The 22,882-nt window shown below is 38.2% G+C and overlaps 1 protein-coding gene across 3 annotated transcripts in view; it reads left to right on the top strand.

Moving 5' to 3' along the window:
* SLC2A9 (solute carrier family 2 member 9) overlaps positions 1-21,444 on the top strand; it is a 78,473-nt gene extending 57,029 nt beyond the window's left edge. For all 3 annotated transcript variants that reach the window (XM_058024854.1, XM_058024855.1, XM_058024853.1), the window contains 2 exons: positions 12,532-12,659; positions 21,187-21,444. In XM_058024854.1, the coding sequence (XP_057880837.1) occupies positions 12,532-12,659; positions 21,187-21,444 (386 nt within the window). The remainder of the gene's footprint in view (positions 1-12,531; positions 12,660-21,186) is intronic.
* Positions 21,445-22,882: the final 1,438 nt, after the last annotated feature.

Genomic DNA, 22,882 nt, shown 5'->3' with positions numbered 1-22,882 from the left:
TTAGGTACATGTGAAACATCTTCCTTCTTTAACTTTGCCTTAGTTAATATTTAATAAAAAAGGAAAACTAAGATTTATTCCCACTTTCTCAGTTAAACCTGTGGATGCCTCTTCATGGACTGAGCACTCATGTTCAACTGTGCCTGCAGAATCAATCTCTTTAAGTAAAGATGGTCTAAAATCTGACTTAAACAGAAAAAAGAAAAGGTTCTGATTATTTTTAGCTACTTTCTTGAACTCCCCATTCACCCATTGTACCTTTACAATTGTACCTTGCTTGTGCCAGCAAGAGATTTTTGATTTTTCAGAGAACATTGAAAAATTGTGCATTGTAGTTTTGGAAAACCTGCTACAGATTGTTCCCTTTCACCCACCAGCCAAATATTTTCAAAAAGAACTGAACACTCAAAAACTGACACAGAATGTATTCCATTCCGTTTCCTCATTTGTCTGCAGGGATGTTGATCCCATTTGTCAGTAAGTCTGTCGTGCATTTTCAGATGAAGGGCTTGCAGGTTTTGATTTTGAAGTTTTTCCCACTCACATAACACAATTATATGTTCATCCTCTGAACCAAATAATGGCTTTTCTGCCACCTGTCAAGATGTATCAGATGGTGGAGCATGTGGAGAAAAAACCTTATCAACTGATTAATTGGAGGTTACAGAAACATTGCCATGAGTTCCAGACAACCTTCCTAGTGAAAATAAGTGTAACAAAGACAGTCAAGACCTTGAGAGCTTGGAAACCTGGCATAAAATATTTCCATGTATTATCTTTGGATGAAGAGGTTTCTTGGTATTTCTTCCTTAGAAGTGTATTCTGTTTAACACCTTTCCATCCAGTTTTGATAAGTGGAGAAGGCGCTGCTGCAGAGAAGGGACAGGAAACCAGGGTGGCTGAGGTTAGGCATGGTGCCTGTCTTTAACTAAATGGAAGGATGGGAGGAGGTGGGAGGAGTGTATTGTTTTGATAAAATATGTAGTTCTGAAATAATTTTTTTTACCACCTTCTTTCAGTAACTGAATAAGTATTGTTGCTTTCAATTTGCAAATCCCTGCAAATTTACTGGCTCTGGAAACATGGTACACTGAAGCATTGGAGTTATTTTACCACTGGAAATACGTAGAAATAACTTGTAGCAGTAAGATCTGTAAAAACTTTTGTGTAGCACAAGTGTGTTGCCCACCCTTTGACCACTGTAACTGGGAGGGAGATCAGCCACATGTGTGCACAGGAAAGCATTTGGTAATGCCCCTTCTTCCAAAGAGTTCCTTGGAGTCCTTTGGAAAGAAAAGAAAAATTATCTTTTTATTACAACAAACAGTAACACTCATGGACGTTCCAAAAATCTGAGGAGTTGATTGTATATCAATTGTCTGATCATGATAATTCGAGCCATTTTTGTGCCAGAAATCTGTGTTATTTTGGTGGTACTCCAAGTTGGAGATTAGTGTTGAAATCTTTTGCATTTTGCCCCATATATGTCCCATTTTTAAGAATGGGACATATATGCCTGCATGACCTGCAGAGAAAAAGATGCTTAGAAACTCAGAACAGGGTGAGGATTTAAGGACGTCTGAAAAATGCCAGTTAGCTAGGGAAAAATATAATATCTCTAAGTAACACATGGAAGACTTACACATATATTTTATCTCAGTAATTTGAAAAATTGTTTTATATGAACACTCTGTATGCACATTCTTTTACATGTTTTCTTAAAGACCTAATACATCATATTGTCATGCATTGTCTCACTGTATTGTAAGGTGAAAAATGCTCATTGTGCTGTCAGGCATCATGTCATCATTTTTGAGATGACTTAGAGCTGAATGTTGGAGCACAAAACTGCTCAGGCAGCAGTTAGCAAAGAAGGGCTGCAAAGGTGAAGAAACCATGAAGGTGAAGAAAATAGATTTATATATGAAAAGATCAAGAATAACTTCATGGTGTCTCACAGAGAAGGCTGAGAATTAAATAGTGCCTGAAATAACTGAGGATTGTATTTGAACCAGATGATCTAATATGATCCTAGATTCTTTTATCTTCTAATCTTGTGTTCTTTTTTTATCTCTAAGTGAGATGCTCAGCCCTCTGTATAAAGTCACACCTTGTTTCTACCTGTCTAAAGTCCTTGGTGTCTGCAAAGATACACATGTGGCCAGAGGGATTTTATAGTGGGTCACTGCAACAAAATGCAGCCCCTGACTTCATTTATGTCAATAGCTGCTATTTTTAAATCAGTGGCACCAGAGAGAAGAAAGAAAGAGTTTCTTGCTAAGTCATACACAGTGGCTTCAGGCATTTTGGCTTTACTGTCTTATGTAATGTCTTAGAAGTAGTTATTCTGGCCTTGAATCCTCTAAGTATTTCTGTGGACAAGTAGCATTTCCCCAGACAAGTCCTGCTGAGTTCAGTGTAGCACAGATAAGGCTGAATTTAGTGTGATCAAACAGGAGTCTGTGATTTTACTTAAATTTCTGCTTTTAAAATAAGTTTCTATTTAGTATGCATAAGGATTACAAAATCAGATCAGTGGTATCTTTCCAGTCATGCTGTGCTTACAGGAAGGAGAAATCAGTCAAATTCAAACTCAGATGAATTTGGAAAAAATAGTAATTTTATGGTAGCAAGATCTTCAGTTTTCAGTTGTTACTTTTTACAGTAATTGCATTTTCAAACACAACTGAGAAATATCAAAGAACCAGGCCATTCCAGGAAAATGTTTCACTTATGCTTGTCTCTTTTTGAGAGTTTTATAATATTTGTCATGGCTTGTGGAAGGTGAGTGAAGTCTTCCCTAGCACAGCTGAATACAATGAATACAACTGAATAGCATTTTAAATTGACATTGCAAGGTAAAGAAAAGAAAACTCAGAGGAAATCACTGCTGTGCCCTGAGGCATTTCAGAGATACTTTGGTATTTAAAGTTTAAATCAGTCCATGCTCTTACTCTGAATGCCAGCGTGCAACTGTATTGACAGCAGAGCTGTTGCCCTAAAAGGGTCACTTTGAAAGTTACGAGGTTTCTTCAGCCTGAAATGTCATGAGTTCATGAAGAAGATAAAAATCAGCTTTTTTTAGATGTGAAACAACCAAAGGTGTGATGGCACACATGTAGACACAAAAGTACTGCAGTGAAAGGCAGCATCAGTATTATTGCCTGAAACAGGCATTTACAGTTGTTTTGTGTGATGTTTTAGCTTCTCCACTTAGAGTGGGATGTAAGAATTTCTAACACACATGGGCTCCCACAGAGGCATTATGCCAGTCCACTTTGAGAAAGACTTTGAGCTTGCTTGAGTGCAAAAAAAACCCACTCTCTGTAGCAGAAAAGTGTATGCAGTAAAAAAGAAACAAATAAAGCCATGTTCTATATTTAGTTAAAAAGTTGTAGGTTAGGTTAATTTTCAATTTTTTGTTTTAATTCTAGAAACTAGAAGCATTTCCAGTCTTCCCAGCAGATAGGCATTTTTGACAATGTCAAGCAGTTCCTGCATTGGATATAGAGGGTATTTGTGCAGAAATAACCTTTAGTTTTCCCAGGTATTTAGGAAAAGGCTTGGTTTGTTGATAGTTGCAAGGCCTTTGTGGGCACAACAGCAAAATTAAAATCTGCTGCATAAATATCAGTTAAATACTGCAAATGTGAGTTATGGTTCTGTTCAGAAATTTGTAATAACCTGCAGACAGTACATACCAGTCCCAGCTGAAGATTTTCTGAGAGCCCTGGCCCCATTCCCTTGCTCTCAGGTGCCATCCATCCAAAGCAGGTGTGCTTGGGGTTGGTGCTTTGCCCTCCCATCTGCAGCCTGCCCTGCCAATGCCCTTTAACAGCTGTGGCTGTGCAGCACAGCCATGGGAGGCTCACTTTCCTTCCCTCCTCTGCTTCTCTCCAGCAATGGAAAAGCTCCTGCCTGCCCCTGGGGGCAGCAGTATTAACTACTTCTATCAAGTCAAGTTGTTGAGAATTTATCTTTTTATTACCTTTGAGTGGGCAAACTGATTTTTTTAGGTTGTTAAGAAATAAGACTAGAATTGCTTTCAAAATTCATTTAATTTTTATTGGTGTAGAGGATAATATGTCCCTTGGATGTATTAAATGCAGTGTCATTCAATGTATATTTTAGGATTAATGCCTGTTTTACGTTTTGTTTGAATTCCTCTCTGTTAAAGAGCAGCATAGAGAAAATGTGCAGCTTTTAACAGTTCTGCAGCAAAAGTGATTAAAATTCTTCATAATTAGTGGCAGTTCTAAAGAAAAATGAACCCTTAGTATTTGAAAGGCAATTGTATCCGTTGAATAAAGGAATTGCTGGAGGTGACACCTGGAGTTCTCAGCAGCAGGAAAACTTATGAACTTTATCCTGCTAACAATAGATTAAAAAATTATCTTAATTGAAGCTTTCAAAATGTGAATACTTTGACACTTGACAGCACTCCTCCTACCTGAACAAGCAGCTTTTCCTGAATGATCATTAATTAGTTGCTCATGGCTCACAACCCTATCCTGAAGAAATGTACTGGTGCAAAAATGCGCCCATGTGTTTTAGAGGTCCATGTAACCATGAAATAAAACATCCATTCAAAAGCTGTGTAAGTGACCTAGGTACATTATTCAGATTAATAAGCATTTGATATGGAATAGTAAAAAAAGTTTCACAGAATTCATAGGGTTTTTTTTCTGTGAGTTCGTATAAAATGGTTATACTTGCAAAGGTGCAAACTAATAAATATAAAGAAGAATAGATGTGGAATTAATGAATGTAAGGCAATTAAAATATTTTATTTCCCTTATTCTCAGGCTCAATGCACAGCAAAGAAAAGTTTTCTGTTCATCTCATCTATTTCTGACTAATTTCCATGCTAAGATCTAAATACAAAAGTTTATTAACTCAATGTTGCAATGAACACTGCTCTGGAGTCCAGACAGTGTTTCTTGGTAGCCGATGCACTGTTATAGAAAGATGAATAAACACCAGTAATAGACTTTCAGAGGAAAAAAATAGGTCAGGAGAACTACCTGGACAGGGGTACTCAGTGCCAGTTTGACCAAGCCAACAGTCAAAGCAGTTGTTTCCTTTAAATCTCCAGATGTTATCTGTCCTAATGTAAATGAAACTTCACTTTTTTGGAAACACTGAGTTATGGCTTATGTGACCTCTTTCTGAGTTTCATCAGAAAGAAGGCTTATACTGTTCATCACAGCAAGACTGTTACTGTCTTCAGCTGGTGCTTCTAGTCAGAGATCATCGGAATCTCTCTTCCTTTTCCTTTCTGTTTGTTAGCAAGCAAGTACTGCTATTTGTTATATTTGTTACATTTGTTTTGGTTATTGGTCACAGTAAGGATTTTTTTTTTGTTATTATTATCTTACATTATTATCTTATCTTTTTCTTTTGTTATTATCTTAGTTCTACAACTACTGCTCCTCATAACTTGTGCACCATCCTGTAGCAGCAACCAATTTCTTTAATTACCAGCATTTGAGGCCATGTGTCCTGAAAACTTCAGCAGTTTCCAGAAATCATAAGCAGTGAAGGCATGGTCTGTTACCCATCTTAAGCAGGAGAAGGACAGGGAGAACTCTTCGGTCCCAGCTTCTCTGAAAATTTGGCCCACTTCTTTTACTGTTGGCATCCTTCAGGATGAATGCAGCTATACAATTACATAATTGTGCCCTGCTAGCATGAATAATTTGTTTGTTAAAATATACTGACTTTACAAGATTTCTTTAGCTTGCAGGTTCACAACCAGCAGCATTTTGTGCTAATGGTCTGTCAACTTGAATTCCTAACAGGAAATCATGTCTTATGGTTTTATATTTCTTTCAGAAGATTATCATAGAAGTAATAAGCCTAGAATACATTGGGGTTGGGTTTTTTCTTCTTTTCAGTCCTCATACAGTGATGTGACTGTATGAATATTTCTCTTACCTAGGACTGAACAAGAGTCTTTAATTTGGGTATTTCCACACTACTTCCATCTGTATAGAGGATGAATATACAAGGGACACTTCTGTGCTTTTGTTATAGTAAAAACTCTTTCATCATTGTTCTCATAATTGAGATAATTGGTTTTAACAATTTAATATGAATAGAAGTGCCTAATCATCATTGTTACTGAGAATAATTATAAATTTAATTCTATTATATAATCTCATAATCATAGCTCAGTAGAAAAAATGTTCTTCACATTCAAATAGAACAGAAAGTTGGGCTAAAATTAGATTTGTGATGTTATATGGTGGATCTGAATATATGGCGGAAATGTTGAAAATATCATTAACTGTTTACGTGGTAATAAGTTGAGTGTATTTTTTTAAATTGCATTTTATTCTTTGGTAGCTATGCAGCATTATAATTGTGAAGCAAAAAGAAATGTTGCCAAGAACCAGAGGAGAAATTTGATGTTGATGTTCAGTTTTTACAAAAAGCCAAGACCAAAAAAGCTAGAACAATAATAATAACAAAAAGAACCCAAATATCCCAATAGACTGAAATAGTTACCAAAAAAAACCAAAAAACCAATGTATTTATTTTGTTCAGAATGGCCTACATACCGCTGATTTGTCTTACAATAAAAGAGGCAAAAAATTTAAATATTGCATTACATTAATGAATTAAAATAAATTCAAGATTAAATACATTTCTCACATTTACAGCCAACAATTATACTTCAAAGGGAGTTTTTATAACTCATCTAAAGAAAAATGTCTTTAAAGTACTGAACACATTTGGATTCGTCAGTTATATGATAAGTATTTTGTCAAAAAATTTTCAGAGAAAAATTATTCAGTCAGTAAAGGATTGCTCATAAAATTCTGCTTGAGTGCACTGACTTATGGAAGTAAAAATTCCAGGAAAGTACTCTAATTAATATTCAAGAGGGGGAGAATTTCACTGAAGAGGAAATTATCAGGTGGTTCATGTAAGGGTATTGCAGTTTTTTGCATAGAATATCTGCTGTAGAACTAATTACTCAAATGGACCTAGAAAGAATATTGTGTGATTTATTATGTTTTATGTAATAGCCTTGTTGTTGTATGTCAACCATTTTAGTACAAATTACCTGATGAGAACCAAGAAATAATATTTTAAATACTGAGGTTAGAACAGAGTGAATCAATATTTTTGTTCTGCACCATTGCTTAGTTTTGTTTTATTTACCCTGATTGATATGGGTTGCCTTGTACCAACAAAGTTCAGAATACCTCCAGAAATGGCTTTCTAAATGCTGTTGGAATAGCAGGTTTTATATAGATGCTAAACCAAAAACCAATTAATCAATGCAAAGTCTTTCACACAATACTGAATTAAAAACTAGTCCTTAATAAGTATAAATACTATTTATTATAATATCAGAGTTTGCAAGGTATTATTTGTGTTTTAGTTTGGTCTTATCATTTGCACTTTTTGTTTGCCACAGACTGACTGCCTTAAAGGTCTTTTACTCAAGTGTTCTTTAATCTAAGAAAACATTCAAATGGTACAAATTAATATGGTTAATGAAATATACCATTTTCTATAAACAAAGTGCCTATTTTACTTAATTCTCCTGTGGAGAAGAGCTGCAGACAGCCAGAAAAGTCTGTAGCATGAAGCTGTGACTCAGTACACCCCTGTCACACCTTCTGTTCCCAGTTCTCTAGCAGGATTAGCTGGGAGTACAGCTGTCATATCTGACTGTAATGTCATATTTGGTGGGGTATTATTCAATCAAATACAAAGTGCAAGTTAAAATCATCTAACAGGTGACAGAACACCTTTATAAAGATTGAGATATCTATTTTGCAAATTTTTTATTCTATCTGTAGACCTACAGAAATGGAAGAAACTCAGTAGCTGCATTGCATCCCTCCCTTGCAGTATTCCTGAAATATATTTTCCCATGAGTTTTGTTGCACATTTTTGGGGGTTTTGTTCATTGGTGGTTAGGTTGGGGTTTGTTGGTTTATTTGTTTGTTGTTTTTAAATAACTAAAGTCTGGTTAGAAACTAACAGGCTTTTGCTCTCCCATTGAAGTGCACTGGGCTGTTTTTCCAGCAGTCATCTTCCAGGAGTTTTGTCTCACTTCCACTGCTTCTCTCCCAAAGCTGCTCCCTAGAGGTGCCTTGACTTGCAAATAGCAAAACCTTTGGTTGGGACAGTGCTTTATCTGCCAACCCTATTAGGGTATATCAGTCTTCCCTACGTGCCCTTCCTTGCAGACAGAGCCATTTTGCTTGATCATATTTGGAGCTCCACAGACTTCTTTTCCCCCCAAAACCAGAACATTGTTGCGAGGCAATTGTCTGTTTTCTCAAAACAGTTTTCTCAGTAACTCCTTGTCTCAAAGCAAGGAAGTGGGAAGTCTGGGAGCTCTTGCCCTAATCAGCCTTTTGGGATTCCCAGGCTCCCCCCTGTAGAGCAGAATTTGGAGAGCTGAGACCTGCAGGTGGTCACAAAGTTTCTGTCACGTTTAGAGGTGATTTACCACTGTGACAAATCTCCCTGATTTGTATTAGGCATTTATTCTTGTAACAGTCTCATTTCATAAATCATATGCACAGCCATAACATAAATTCCCAGTTAGGTACTGGATAAAAACAGAATGAGGAGTTCAGCATTTTCCTTCCTTTGTCATGTTTTCTGTATTCAGGCTTTTGCACTGACTCATGTGACTTCTACTAAGCAATATTTATTCATAATTGCTCGCTGAAAAAACAGTAAATATGAGCACCTAATTTTTCCTGAGAAAACATTTGTATAAATTTAAATATATATTTGAAAATCTAGAGCATGGATACAAGAATATTTTTTCTGTTCTAACATTCAAATTTCATGCATAAAAGAGTACAGGATTGAGAGTCTGGAATTTCACTAGCACATGACATTGATTCTGTGTGTAACTGGACTAATTACAGAGATAAATTGATAAAGAACACAGAAACAGTATTTATGCATGTCTAATTGTTCCATGTGGGTTTAATCTTGTTTTATAAAACACCTTATTTTTATACAAGTCCTGCGGTAAGACATTTGTAGTTTCCAACAGATGTAGAATCCTACAGGTATAACAATCTTTCTTTACTAGCACTGCAGTATGTTAAGAATTTTTTTATTATGTTCACGGCAATGCTAAAAGAACAAAGCATTAGAAATTAATCACTGTAATTATGTGGTCAATGCATTACCTATTTAAATTCATGTTTGGAAGCTACTTTGCTGAGAAACTCCTACGGGAAATCCTAATATACCCTTTTTTGTTTTATGATCTGAGCTAAAATAAAGCTGCTTCACTGAAAATTATATGGAAAGCTTTCCAGGGGAAAAGACAATGCCAGGTTCATCCTCCATGAGAAAGATCAGGTAGTGTTTTTGTGAATTGTTTCGCCCACATACAAATACGTGTTAAAGCTGCAAAACTCATGACAGAGTGCTTAAAGGCTTTCCCAAAATTACAGTTGTTTGGTTGTATTGCTTTTGACCGTGGTTTCCAAGCTTCCATGTTTGAGCACAGGCTACTACAGACCCATCTGGCCTAGGGATTATGTAGGGAACCTTGCAGAGATTGACTCTTGAGTGAGATGTCACAGTATTGTGATCTCTGCTCAGATCCAGCTTGGGCAGTCAAAGCACAATACAGCTTCCTTCAGCCCCAGGCACTCAGACTTGTATCTCAAAGAACAGTGAGGTCCAGGAGAAAGGCACTCCTTGAGCACATCCCTGGCATCTTGAAATGACTGGGGATGGAATGCTGGGGCTGTAAGTTCAGCTCATCTCAGGTGCCATCACTGACTGTGACTTTAAGGCTTTACAGTTCTCCTTCAGCTCTCCCAAATTTCTTTTTCCCTTCACTCAGCTGCAGAGTGTGTTTTTCACAGTGGTGGGACCCTTGGGAAGCATTCACAAGCCCTCCTCTTCATCTTCATGAGGTCAAGCCTGTGCTCTTCCAGGCACACAGCAATAGACAGCAGTGACCTGGCTTTATTCCATTTCTTGTGTTCCCAGACCTAACCTGACTTTCACATAACTCATGTACCACTTTTCAGGCTCCTTGGTTCCTCCTAACAATTCTTTATAGACATCCCCCTACAGAAGCTGACTTTCTGTTTTGTGATGCTGTGGCTACACTTCTCTAGACCATGAGAAAGATGAAGGGTCTGACTGTGCCACCCTTCCCATTCCTCCACAGAATTTTTGAAAGTTAGTGATAGTTGATATGTTCTTAGAAGTTAAATTGGAATTTCAAGGAACCTGTTTCCGAGATAGTGCCCATGCATTTTTATTTCTATTACACTTATGTTTTCTGATAGTTTTCTGTCCTTTCGTACTTTTTTTTTTTTTGCCTCTGGCTTTTTTCTCTCTTGTATAATATGTATTTTTCCAAATGCTGTTTTTCCAAATGCTGCTTCCAACGGCATATTTTATTATACTGACAAGAACAGCAACACCTCTGTAGATTGTCCTACAGCAAAGGCATGACAGAATAAATGATTATAAATAAGTCATCTTACACAATTTCTGTGTTTCCAGTCTTTCAGTTCCTCTCTCCAAGGGGCAAGTGTCCTGGCAAGCTGATGCCTCATATGGTATTTAAGACCCAAACCAGATGCTGACAGAACAGATGTGGTTGCTGACAAAACAGATGTGATTTGAATCCAAATCCCAAGGGTGTGATAGAATGGCCACTGGAAGCCATCAAGCATTGATAGACCCCATGTTGCTGGAATTTTGTTAAGTTTTGGGGGTTCAGATACTTATTCTACATGTTCAAACTTCTGCTGGAAGGGATTACTTTTTTTTAGTCACAGAATTCTGATACTACATATGTCTTGTAGAAAGATACAAAGCAGCAGTTTGGATGGCTCAAACTCTCCATATCTCAGTTTCCTATGTATAAAAAGAGGAGTAAAAAAATTTATTTATTCTCTATTTTTTGGTATAATTTATACTGACACTCTTTGGCACAGAAAGTTCAGTTGAAGGCTTTGCTACCACTTCAGATATATTCTCACAAAAAGCCACACAAGCTCACGATGGAGAGCAGCTCTTTGCTGCATCACATTGCCTTTATTTATGCACATATTCATGGCCTCTGCATCTGGAAGGATGTCTGACAACACGTGTCATCTGCATGTCGTGTTCTGTGTTTGCAAGTCCCTATCTCACGCTGCTCACAGGAGCTCTTGGCGCATGTGTTTAAGCTCAGGCCCCCCCCAGCACACAGGGCTACATAAGGATGCAGCCCCATAGTGCACTTAGAGATGAATTCCCAAATGTCCAAGGGTAAAGGCAGTGCAAAAGGTTAGCACATAGACCGAGGGAAGATGTGCAAGGAGAAAAGCCAGGGGATGGATAAGTCTGTAGTGGCGTTTTCTTATTAATTTATAAATCTTTTGGAGGTCAGTACTGCTATAGAGGTTTTTGAAAGTAAATATATTTATAAATATGGTTTTGTTTGTTTATACTATCTTATTAAAATGCTTAAAACTGAGGAAGGACTTACATAGTCTTACACAGTGTATATGGGTCTTGCCTACAAAGCTGAATGGTGAGACAGGTAATACCAGCACACTTGAGGACCCAGAGGCAGAAACTGGTAAGAGCAGAATGTTACTAGTTGTAAAGTTCTTCTAACTGTAATAATAATTATTTCAAAACTGAAATAATTCTGCAAAACTGTAATAATAATTATTTCAAAACTGAAATAATTCTGCAAGTAGATATATGTGTAATTCTGCAAGTAGTCTAATGTGTAATATTAACTGAATTATGTAGCTGATCAACAAGTAAAATCCAGGTTTTATTCTCTAAAAATAGAAATACTTCTATGGAAATATCGGATGGGAATGAAGGAAGCCAAAGATCATAAACTGAGACTTTCAGCTACTAGACAGCTACTCCCTGGGGGTGACTGCTATATGCCAGTGCTGTACAAAATAGTCCACTGCCTAAGTGGAAGGAAACAAATGTCACAAATGTGGTATTCAACTGCAATTGTTATTATGGAGGTCAGAGTCCTTGGCTGATGGGAGAAATAGACCTCGCCAGAAGTGCCAGCAGTGTCTGATAAGGGAATGTATTAAATAAGCATCAATGACAAGTGTACTCAGGGAAACAAAAGTTTGGCCTTTTTTATTGCTGAAAAAAAGTGGGTAATAATTATAAAAAAATAAGAGTTAGTCTCTTTGGAGCCATCTTTCCAACTGCTAAGATCTAAAAGTATTTTGGAGTATCTCTGAATTTTCAGAATTTCAAGCATTGTAGTAGAAACAATCATTCTTATTTTGAATAAACAGTTTATCACATGATGCTCTGGAAGCTGTTGTGTGGATTCTCTTCTCTGTTACCTGCTTGTCATCCCTGAAAAGAATGTCAACCAGGAGATGTGATGGCATGAAAGAAAGAAGGGCCACTTCTCTGAAATATGATTTGCACAGATGTGTTTCAGAAGGCTCTGCTACTCATGGAGGTGTGCGTCACGAGGCTTGTTCATCTCTGCTGATGGGACTTTACTAAAACCACTCTTGTTGGACCCTGTTTCAGGTGGGATTCCCTTTGTCCTCACTGGAGAGCTTTTCCAGCAGTCACAGAGGCCAGCTGCATTCATGATAGCTGGGACAGTCAACTGGCTCTGCAACTTCGCAGTGGGACTGCTCTTCCCCTTCATCCAGGTACTCAGCATCCCTGCTGACTGACACGCTGTGACATCACTGCTGCTGGCAATTCCCTTGAGCTTTTGTAAACATGACCTGATCCAGGGGGCAGCCCCAGCTCATCCAGCAAATGGATGCTTCCGTGTGGTTTAATAGGTTTTTCTTCCAGAAGATGAGGAGTGACTGTTTTGGTAGCATTAGACCCTCTGCTCCAGCCCAGCTGGTTCTGCCACCTGCCTCCATGGCAGCTGGGCAGGGACAGAGAACAAGATCATGAATCCAGGAACAATTACTCAGAATACTTTCATTTAGGTAAATTTTTGGGTTTAGTTTTTGGTTTTTTTTTGGTTTTGGTTTTTTTTTTTTGGGGGGGGGGGTGTATTTTTTTGTTCTGTTTTTTGGGGTTTTTAAAAATTATCCGGACACATTTCTTCAAAACTGCAGTTTCTGCCTCCTGCACAAAACTGGGGATAACCCCGAGTTCTGCTTAGCTGTCAGATTTGAATTAATGGAACTCATGACAATCCCTACTTGTTCTGCTAATGCTACCTGACAGATCATCTGGTGAAAATGCTTAAAAAGACCCTCAATAAATTCAGATTAAAAGGCAAACTGCATTTTATAATTTCCCACACACATATTAAAGCTTTTTGAGTGATTCAGTATGCATCCATATGAAGTTTGCTGTAGCCTTGGGGAATTTATCATTAGGTATCATAAAAATATCCAGCTGTGTGATTAGAAAATTATCCAGTTTAGTTTTAATGAGGATAAATTTTATTTCCAGCTTGAAGGTTTTTTTGGGAGGATTTTTTTCTTCTTTTAAAGAAAAGAGAAATAAAAAGAGAAAAAGCTTAGAGTTTGTACCTAAAGATGAAAGCAGTGTTACTCAGACTTTGATTTTTAAAGCTTTTTCACAAGATCAAACTAGAACATCTCCTCTTTCCCAAGCTTTAACTTTTTTCCTATTTCAGTCAACCTTATTCTCAAAATTCAGTTTATGAGTCACCACTTTCCTCACATAGAGGCAATATCTTCTTAGCTCATTCTGTAAACCTTAACCAGGGAAAAAATCTTTAAGGTACCTTCACAGGATGAATGCATAATCCTGCCTGTGTATTTGAATACTAACCTGATTGCTTGAGAAACAGCAGCCACTTTTTTTGATCCTTGGTATGCTTCTACAAAATTATTCCAAACATTTGGGAAACAAATCTGTTAAGTTTAGGGTTACTAAAAAAATCAACCAGTAGTTAGTTTTCCAAATGTCACCAATTAACTAATTTGAATGACTAGATTTTTGCCCTTCAACCATCTGTAGATAAATGTAATCAAAGAGTGGCTTGAGTCATACATTAAAATATATGGATGAGATTGAAAATCTAGTATACAAATAAATTTTTGACAAAATTTAAAAAGAAATTGGATGTGGCTTCTCTTCCTGGCCTCATCACTACCTATTTGAGGTGCTGAAATGTGAACAGGGTCACAGTAAATCAGAAATTAGAATGTATATATGTGGAAATGGGTGCAATGAGCTGAAGCAGGCACAGGGAAAAACAAACCAGCAGAAAAGTATAATCTAAAAGGCCAAAAACTTCTGGTGCAGTAGGATAGGCTTCTTGTGTTAAAGAAATACTCTTCATTCGTTTGCAGGGATAGACTTCAGCAATCCAGTGGTGTAGCAGGACCTTAGATTCCATGTCATCTAGAAAAAGTTTCTGTTTACTTTTTGTAATGTGTTGTGTAAATACAAAGAATTACTAAACATCAATAATTACCAAATAATTTCCCAACATGCTATTCTCACTACATGTTAATGCATTTTTATTTCATATTTCAGGTTGTGCTATTAGATTGTTATGAGGCACTTAAAGTCTCCATGGTAAATTAGTGATACACTGTAGAAAACCATGGCAGATTTCTCCAGAAGTTTTCTGTCCTAATAATTTCGTTTTCTAGAAAACTGTGCAGAGTCTTTTGTTGATGTCGAAGTCACATTGTAACATTGTATATTCAGTACATATTCAAGAAATATTTAAATTGCTACGTATTTTTTATTTTTAATTTTCAAGAACAGCTCATCTTCAGACTTTCTTCCTAATACAAAAGTTTCCAATAACTGGGGAATGCAGAGGAATCTCCCATTGTGATTAGGGAGCTGCTATATGGAAAACTGATTTGACTCTTAACTGGGGTTTATATAAATGATCTGCTTGGATCTGTGATCCAGGAGGAGCTCAGTATCATATGGGATAAGGGTGCTAAAACCATGGAAGCCTTAGTTCAGATTGCCCATCCTCCTTTCAGAAACTAATTTATTTGTGCCTGTGAAGTAGTACTTCTGAGTCATTACACTGGTTTCTGGAGGCTCTCTTTTACTTCTACTTTATTTCTTCCTTGGTTTTACACCAGGGATTTTCATTCATTCTCAAGATTCATTTACTCAGCAAGATTGTCTTTTGCTTGTCCTTATTATTTCCTTACGGTGTGATAGCATCCCTTGACTTTTTCTATTGCTCAGCACAAGGATTTCAATAACAGGTGTGCACAGAAAGTTATGCATAGTCTCCCTGAGCCAAGGTGTTTCAAAGTTGTTCAAATACGTTGGATGTTTCATGTAATGACAGTGTCCCTGTGTTAGGGGAAATAGTTAAAGTTCCCCTCAAAGATAAGAAAATGAAATGTAGGTTATCAGAGGGTTAGACGTGCTTGTCTTAATTGGAAGCAACCCACTTCAGAGATACAATATAAGGATCTGCTACATTTTTATGAAGAGATAGTGTGTGTGTGTGAAGGTCGTGGTTGAAATTGCAGTTCATGTCTAAAAATGTCGCTATTTTTTACTTAGGAATTACGTTTCATGAGCATACTTCAGTCCTTCTTCATTGTCCTACACTTTCAGCAGAACCTTAAATTATGTCTGGAACAGAAGGACAAAGGGGAAAGGACACAAGCTCCTATCCATTTGTTTCACTGCATTATATCAATTTGAAACAAAGTGAAGTCAAATGTCTACATGAATAACAGTTTTTCTGCTGATCAATTTTGTAAGACATTGAACCATTATCACTTGACCTCAGCACCTCAAAAGCCAATTTGACCCACATCTCATGACTCTAATCTTCATGGCAACTTCCAAATGCAAGGAGTATTTGCTGGGAAGAGCCAAAAGTTTTGTTTTAAAAATATTAATGTGTTATGTTTGTTAAATTAATTCAGATTTTTTTTCATTTGCTCATTTATTTTGCTGTACCTGCCCTAGAATATATGTTTTCCTGTTTCCAGTATCACAGCCCTGCTTAGAATTTAACTTTTGCTACAGGGTGTGTTAAGTCAGTAAGCAACCATTGTTAAATAGCACATAATGGTCCTCTCAACTACTTTTATATTCCTCCAGAACATGGTGTTCACAGCATGCAAGCTATTAGCAGGAAGACTGTTCTCAGCTAGATTGCTTCAAAAGTAGCAAATTGTGTGGTTTTTTAATTAAAACCAGAATTCTGGTCATTTCAATGCTAGGTTTTTTATTTCAGTTTACTTTTCAGCTTTAAAAAATGAGCTCTTTTTCTCATTCATTTTGGGCGCTCAAAGTCAGTTCGTGATGCTAAAAATTAAGTATTTTTTACTATTGTATTTAAAGGGAGATGGGGGAAATGCCTGTACATTCTCTCTAAAGTGAATAGCAGCCCCTCACAAGCTGGGGATAGGTTTGTTCATCCCTTTGCTTAAGAAAATGTGGCGAAGCTGCACCTGCTTATTCACACACGTTGCTTATGCAGCTCTATTTCATCCTCAAAGTCAGCCCTGATTGCTTGCCATGGCTGGGATCTGATGTGGGGGAATTGCCTGAGTACTTCAACTTCAATTCTTTTTTGTGGTAATTGCATGTGTGTCTTAGGTAAATAATTTCTTGGTTTTCTTTTTTTTTTTTTTTTTTTCCCCACAAATACAAAGCCTTGATCATCTGCAGAAAAGACAAAAATGAGTAATTCAGGATTCAGCTGGCCAGAATTTGCAGAAATGCTGTTTTTCAAATGGCCTCCTTAGAAAGCTGGTATTAAAAATAGAAGGTGATGCATTTTAAAGTTTATGCTTAACTATTAACTATCCTGTATAGAAATAGCCCTAACCAGCATTGAAAAATCCAATGCAAATCCTGCTTTGGAGAGGTTTTATTAGTCTGCTGACCTAGTAGGTGCTTCCCTCAGGAGATTGCATCAATAAATGTGTCTGCTGTTCTTCTGCCCTCCCATGGACCTGACAGGGCAGTGACCCTCAGTAACCCCAGAAAGCCTGGTCCTTCAAGGATCCTCAGCGTGCATCTGCCCTTGATATGGAATGGATATCCACCAGGAGACAGCACTGCTGCTGTTTGGGGATCCACCTGAAGCTCTGCTCACCTTTGAACCTTGGGTGTTCCTGCAGGAGGTTTTGCTTAAGGAAATGCTGAGGGAAAGCAGCTGCAAGGCACAGGCTGTTGTAGAGCTTTGTCCTGGCCTCCTTCTGACCTTTGGGTTTGTAATCCTGCAGGTGAAAGCCTGGCTTCAGGTATTGCTGAGGAAACGTTCCCAGCTCTGGCAAGGCTGCCTGGGGGTGTGGGAGGAGGAGCAGCTTTGTTCTGAAAGGTGCACTGTGTTCTGAGCCTGAGCAGTTCGTGCAGGCAGGGTGGAGAGAGCAGCATGGGTGGAGGTGTCAGTGGGACATGGATGGGGCTGCCCTGGAGCTTCCTGCCTGCCCAGGGCTGCTGCTGCTGCTCCTGCTTGGAGCAGGAGGTGAGGCAGGAGCCTGTCCTCACGTGAGGAAATGCAGAGCTACAGAAACCACACACTTGCCTTGAATTTTTTCTCTATTTGCTTAGAACTTCCATTCAGAATTGATTTGCTTTTACTTCTTCCTCTGACATTCCCTTCCTCTTTTAGCTGCCCTTTCCAACTGTTCAGAGGGGGTATGTTTTGCTAAATTGAATACTTGTATGCACCAGAAGAGTCAAGCTTCTCTTCTGATGGATACGAGTATTCAAATTTTTGACCAGAGAGGCTTCTACTCCATTTAGCAGGTGAAATACTGTCACAAAGCATAGAAAAAGGATTTACCTTTTCAATTTTATTATATATTGTCATTATTCTTGTATCATTGGCAGTGCACATGTCAGTGAAGAATCTTGAGGCCATCCATGTCTGTAGGCTCAAATACCCAGAGCTGCAGAGAATCTGTGCTTTGTCACCAAAGACTTTAACTGAAGTTCTTCCTCAACTTTTTACTCCCACCCCAGCCCAGGATAAGCAATATTCTGTGGTTTTACTTCTACAGCAGCAGCAGCAGGCTCACCTCTAGCACCTTGGAAGGGGTAAAACAACAGAGAAACTACAGGTTAGTTAGGAGACTGTGGTGATTACAAATAGTGAGGAACACAGGTTTCATGGACATAACATAAACAATATCCAATATAAATAAATTCAATACAAATAAAAGAACGTACACTTATCTCATGGAACAAAGATCCTGTTTCCTTACAGATCTGTCTGTTAGTACCTTTTCTGTAGTATCCATTGTTCAATATCTCAGCATTTACTGCACTTCACCACATTATTTCACATTCTAGGTTCCCTGATGGGCACATCAGACATGTTTGGGCCAATATATTGCATGTTCCATCCCTCAGATCTTTCCTCCAGCACCAGGCAGTTCAAAATACATCAGAAACAGACAAAAATTAATTAAACATCTAGGCTGAACTGTATCCTACCTATGTCCCTCTAAAGGTTTTTACTGAGTTGGGATTTGTGATTTAACATTTTCCTCCCCCTTTACCCTGTATTTCTGTCTTACAACCTTTATCAGTCTGCAGTGCATATAGAGGGTTTCATGTTTATAATGAGTAATTTAATTAGTATGTGATGTTCTGTGTCAAATGCAGGTTTGGGTGATATAAATTGAACTCTGGATGACTTATCAAAGGTTTATGAATGAGTGGTTTCCTTTGCTGTGAGGGTAAATAATAACCAGCTTTAAGAAAATATTATAACTGAAGAATGGCTGGTGATGAAAGGACTTTTTATGGTCCCCCTGCAGTGTTCCTCCTGTCTGGGAATTATGGGCCTGTTGGACAAATCCTGTAAGATGCAATAAACCCTACAAAACCCACTTGTAGGATTTATAACAAAATTTAATTTTTAACTTATTCTCTGTAAAACTTCAGTTGGAGGTCCTTGAGGGCTGCTTCCTCAAGGATTGCAGAAATTAAGAAGAGTATGATTATTACAAATAAATATAAATACATTAGGTAAAATAATTGCAAATAAAACATGCACTCATGAGTGTTTAGTTCAATTAGAAGAGGTTTACTTAGATATGAATCAAAGATAATAAGCACTAATTTATTTAGCTCATGGACAGCAAAGAAATCAAGAGGAATTAGAAAGGGGGCACAAAGTTGTGGCTGCACCACCAAAAAACATTTATTTTAATTTATTACAATTGATTTCCATGTTTATTTATATGGGGTATTAAAGATTCACTTTCATCATGGAGAATATTTAATTCAGTGAAATTTTAAAAAGTGAGAAACATGATTCTGGGTAGAAATTCTGCCATTCAGCTGAAGAGCAATTACAAATGCAGAAGATCCAGATGTAAAATTTCAATTCTTAGCATGACAGGATGATTTATGAGGCACTGCAAAATTTTTTTCACCTGTCTACTATATCCTTTTGCTTCTGCCTCTGGATAAGCTATTTGTTCTATTAAGTTCTATCTGTTACATGCCAGAATATTTCCCCCCCCCCTCCACGTTATCCATGCCATTTGGCTTCTGATTGTCAGCTTGCTGAGGACTTCATGCTTCTAGGATTTAATGAAAAAGTATTGGTGATCTCTAGAGTCCATAAACTATATCAGAGAATGCACTTGCTGGCTTTTCCTGTTTCAGGCAGGATTGGAAGCACTGAACTAGGTAATGAATTATCCACAGAAACAAAGAACATTGTGACTAGGCAGGCTGGAAATCAGCCATGGTATTAAAAAGCAGCTGCAGGAAAGGGTTTGTTCCATTTTTTATTTTCTTGTTCCACGCAGGAATTAATGTTCTTCTTGCACACCACGCATGATGCATAATGAGCAAGTGAAACATAAAAATAGTGCCAAGAATTGCATACACCTTGAGCACCCAAAGCAGGGAGTTAAACCAGCCTGCAGTGCAGGACTGCTGTGACTAACGAGGCATGATGAGAGGCTGTTACAAAAATGTGTAAAATGAAGGTTACTGGCTCTGTCTTACTTGTTTCAGTTACATACCTTTAATGGCATCCATAAATATGTGTGTTGAGGAAGACAGGTCTGTTTCTTCTGTCCTGAGTGGCTTTCCCCGGGGTGACCTCAGCCTTGCAGCACCTGAGGTGATGTGTGAGGAGTTTGGCTCTCCTTGGGTTTGCTGTTCATGACCTCAGACAAGGCATCACAGATATGTCACCTTATTTTTGGAGTTGGAGATACTCCTTCTGGCTTAATTCAGCCTTGTTAATAAAAGAAATTAGAAAGATGTGGGTACATAAGGTGTTTGAGAGTGTAAATTAATAGAGGAGGAAGGGAGGTTTCCGCAAATGTTGCAAGTGGCTTCTGTGGAGCCATAGTATCCAACCTGTTCCAAGTTCAACAAATCTCAGATGGCAATATGGTATTTATCAAATGTTTTTCACAACTGTACTGCTGAAAGGTAACTGGTAGCTTCTAAATGATCCAATAATCACCAGGAAAGAAATAGTTATGTTTCAGTGAACTACAACTCCTCCTGGCTGGTGGGAGCCTTTATAATCAATTTATAAATGAACTTCTTTACATCTACTCTCTTTGGTTTTACAGTGAACTAAAATCCATAACATTCAAATATGATCTGTGCTTTGCATTCCCTTAACTAACTCTTACACTTTCTAGCATGAAAAGAAATGCATTTTAGGACTTTTTTTCCTGCTGTGAACTCCCCTAACTGTAAGAGTGATAACAAATGTGTGCTATTTGGGGTTTTTCCTCATTTATTTTGCAAATCTCAAAGCCTGTAACTGCTGTGATGAAGATGCCCCTGGCTATGGCAGCTTCTCCATGGGTTTGTAGAGGTGCACAGCACTGCTGAGGCGTGCCTCAGTTCCTGTACCTGGGACTGGAATGTGCAGAACCACCCAGTGAAACATCTGCCCCATTTCCAGGAGCCCCAGGCAGTGCCAGGCTCAGCTGAGCACAGTGCAGGATTCCTGCTCTCCCCTGCTCTCCCCAGCTCAGCCTGGTGTCTCCCAGCACTGCCCAGATTGCAGCTCTGTGTGCCTGTGCCAGGAACCTGCTTTGCTGTCGACAGGCACAGGCAGTGTTGGAAGAACCAAAATTTCATGCATTTTTTTGAACATCTCAGCGCTCTAACTAGCAATGAATGCCAGTAATGTACTTGGTTTAAAATTGCTCCATACTCCCCATTTTTTCTTTCAAACCATTCCTGCCTTTCTTCTGAATTTTTTTCTCCTTTGTAATGGCCATCTCCTCTGTTTTCTATTCACAGGCTGGTTTGCAGACCTACTGCTTCCTAGTGTTTGCTGGTGTCTGCTTTGCAGGAGCAGCCTACCTGTTTTTTGTCCTGCCTGAAACAAAAAATAAGACATTTCATGAGATCAGCCAAGCATTTGCCAAAAGGAATAAAGTAACTTTAGAAATGCAAGAGATGAACCACTACCCAGGGGAGAGGAAACCAAGTGAAGAACAAGAATCAAACTTCACATCTCCAGTGGACAACGGGGAAACCATAAAAGGGATTGTGTAAACCCAGCATGTTCTTTCAGGGGATGGGGGAGAGAGTGCTCTTTTTATTTATAGCAGTGCACAACTTGTATATTTTACGAAGATCATGAAATGCTTCTCCATTGAAAATGTTCTAAGTGAGTATGGGTGAACTCATTAGCAGCTGGGGTAACAGTTGAGACAATGAGGGGTGGAGGAGAGGCAATTGATAAATTAAATGAGATGGAGTTTCCTTGGCACCTGTGAAGCAGGTGAGTGGTGAGTGGGATGGGGAATGTAGACTTGGAGATGTGAAGTGGCAGTGGGGAGCCAGGTGTTGAGCAGCAGCTGGCTGAGCACCCCTGTGTGCTCACAGGGAGGTGGGCATGCTCTCTGCAAGAGGAGGAGGCAGAGGCAAGGGAAGAGATCCCAGTGGGGACTGCTGAGAAGCAAACCTGGAATGGCACCAGAATGAATTCCTCCATGATTCCCAAGATGTCATTCAAGCTCCCCACGAGATCTGACATGGCACTTCCCTGACCTCCCATTCCTTTTCTAGCTATTTTGACTTTCACCTGCATTGCTTGAACATCTCCCACCTTCCCACAAATGGGCAGCTCTGGGTCCTGATGAGTTTCCTTGTCTCACTTGCAAATTCTGATTCACTAGTAATAGAGTTTGTAAAAATCATGCTCAACAAGAGTTGTCTCTAGTTCCTAGGTTTGCTGGCACTGCATTTCTCTGAATATATATATTTACATAATTTTAATTTTTAAACTTAAAAGGTTTAATATGAAAGGAAAACTAAACCTCATGGGGAAGTGAGAGAACTCTTATGGTATGTGTAGGGCATAGTATTGAAACAAAAATTCAAACATGAAGTGTTCCAGGGTTAGGGTTTTTTAATTTTTTTTTTGTTGTTTGTTTATTGCTTTTTTTTTCAAATTCCTTTTAAAACAAGTCTTAGGAGCCCAAATTTCCCTGAGACCTGACAATTTAGTTCTATTAAGAACTAAATTGTCAGGTCTAAGGGTAATACTAGATGTCTGCATAGGAATTTAGACCCCTATTTCTTAAACACTAATTTTTATTTGGGCATTAGATTCTGAAGCACCAGGCCTAGCTCTTATTACCAAGTTTCTAAGCTATCTAAAGCTTTGTAAAACTGCTTGATTTCATGAGAGAAAGACTCAGCAGGCTCTCAGTGGTTCAGTCACCAATTAATGGGATTTTTTTTCCTAATGAACATCATGTTTACAGTTTGTAATTTTGATAACAGTTTTTCTTGATCCCTCTAGGTACCTGGATGTTGATGTAAAAAGAATTTTTAAATTAAATAGCTGTTTTATATGGAAAGTCAGTAAGTCTTTGAGCTGCTCTCAGTTAGGAGTAAGACACAAGAAGAAAGTGCAGCATGTAGGTAGAGTCAACTGCTTCCACAAGTTGTATTTACTAATCTAGAAATTCATTAATTTGGAGCA

Source organism: Melospiza georgiana, chromosome 5, assembly GCF_028018845.1.
Source record: "Melospiza georgiana isolate bMelGeo1 chromosome 5, bMelGeo1.pri, whole genome shotgun sequence".
Classification (NCBI taxonomy): Eukaryota; Metazoa; Chordata; class Aves; order Passeriformes; family Passerellidae; genus Melospiza; species Melospiza georgiana.
This window is presented reverse-complemented; position numbering and strand designations above follow the sequence as displayed.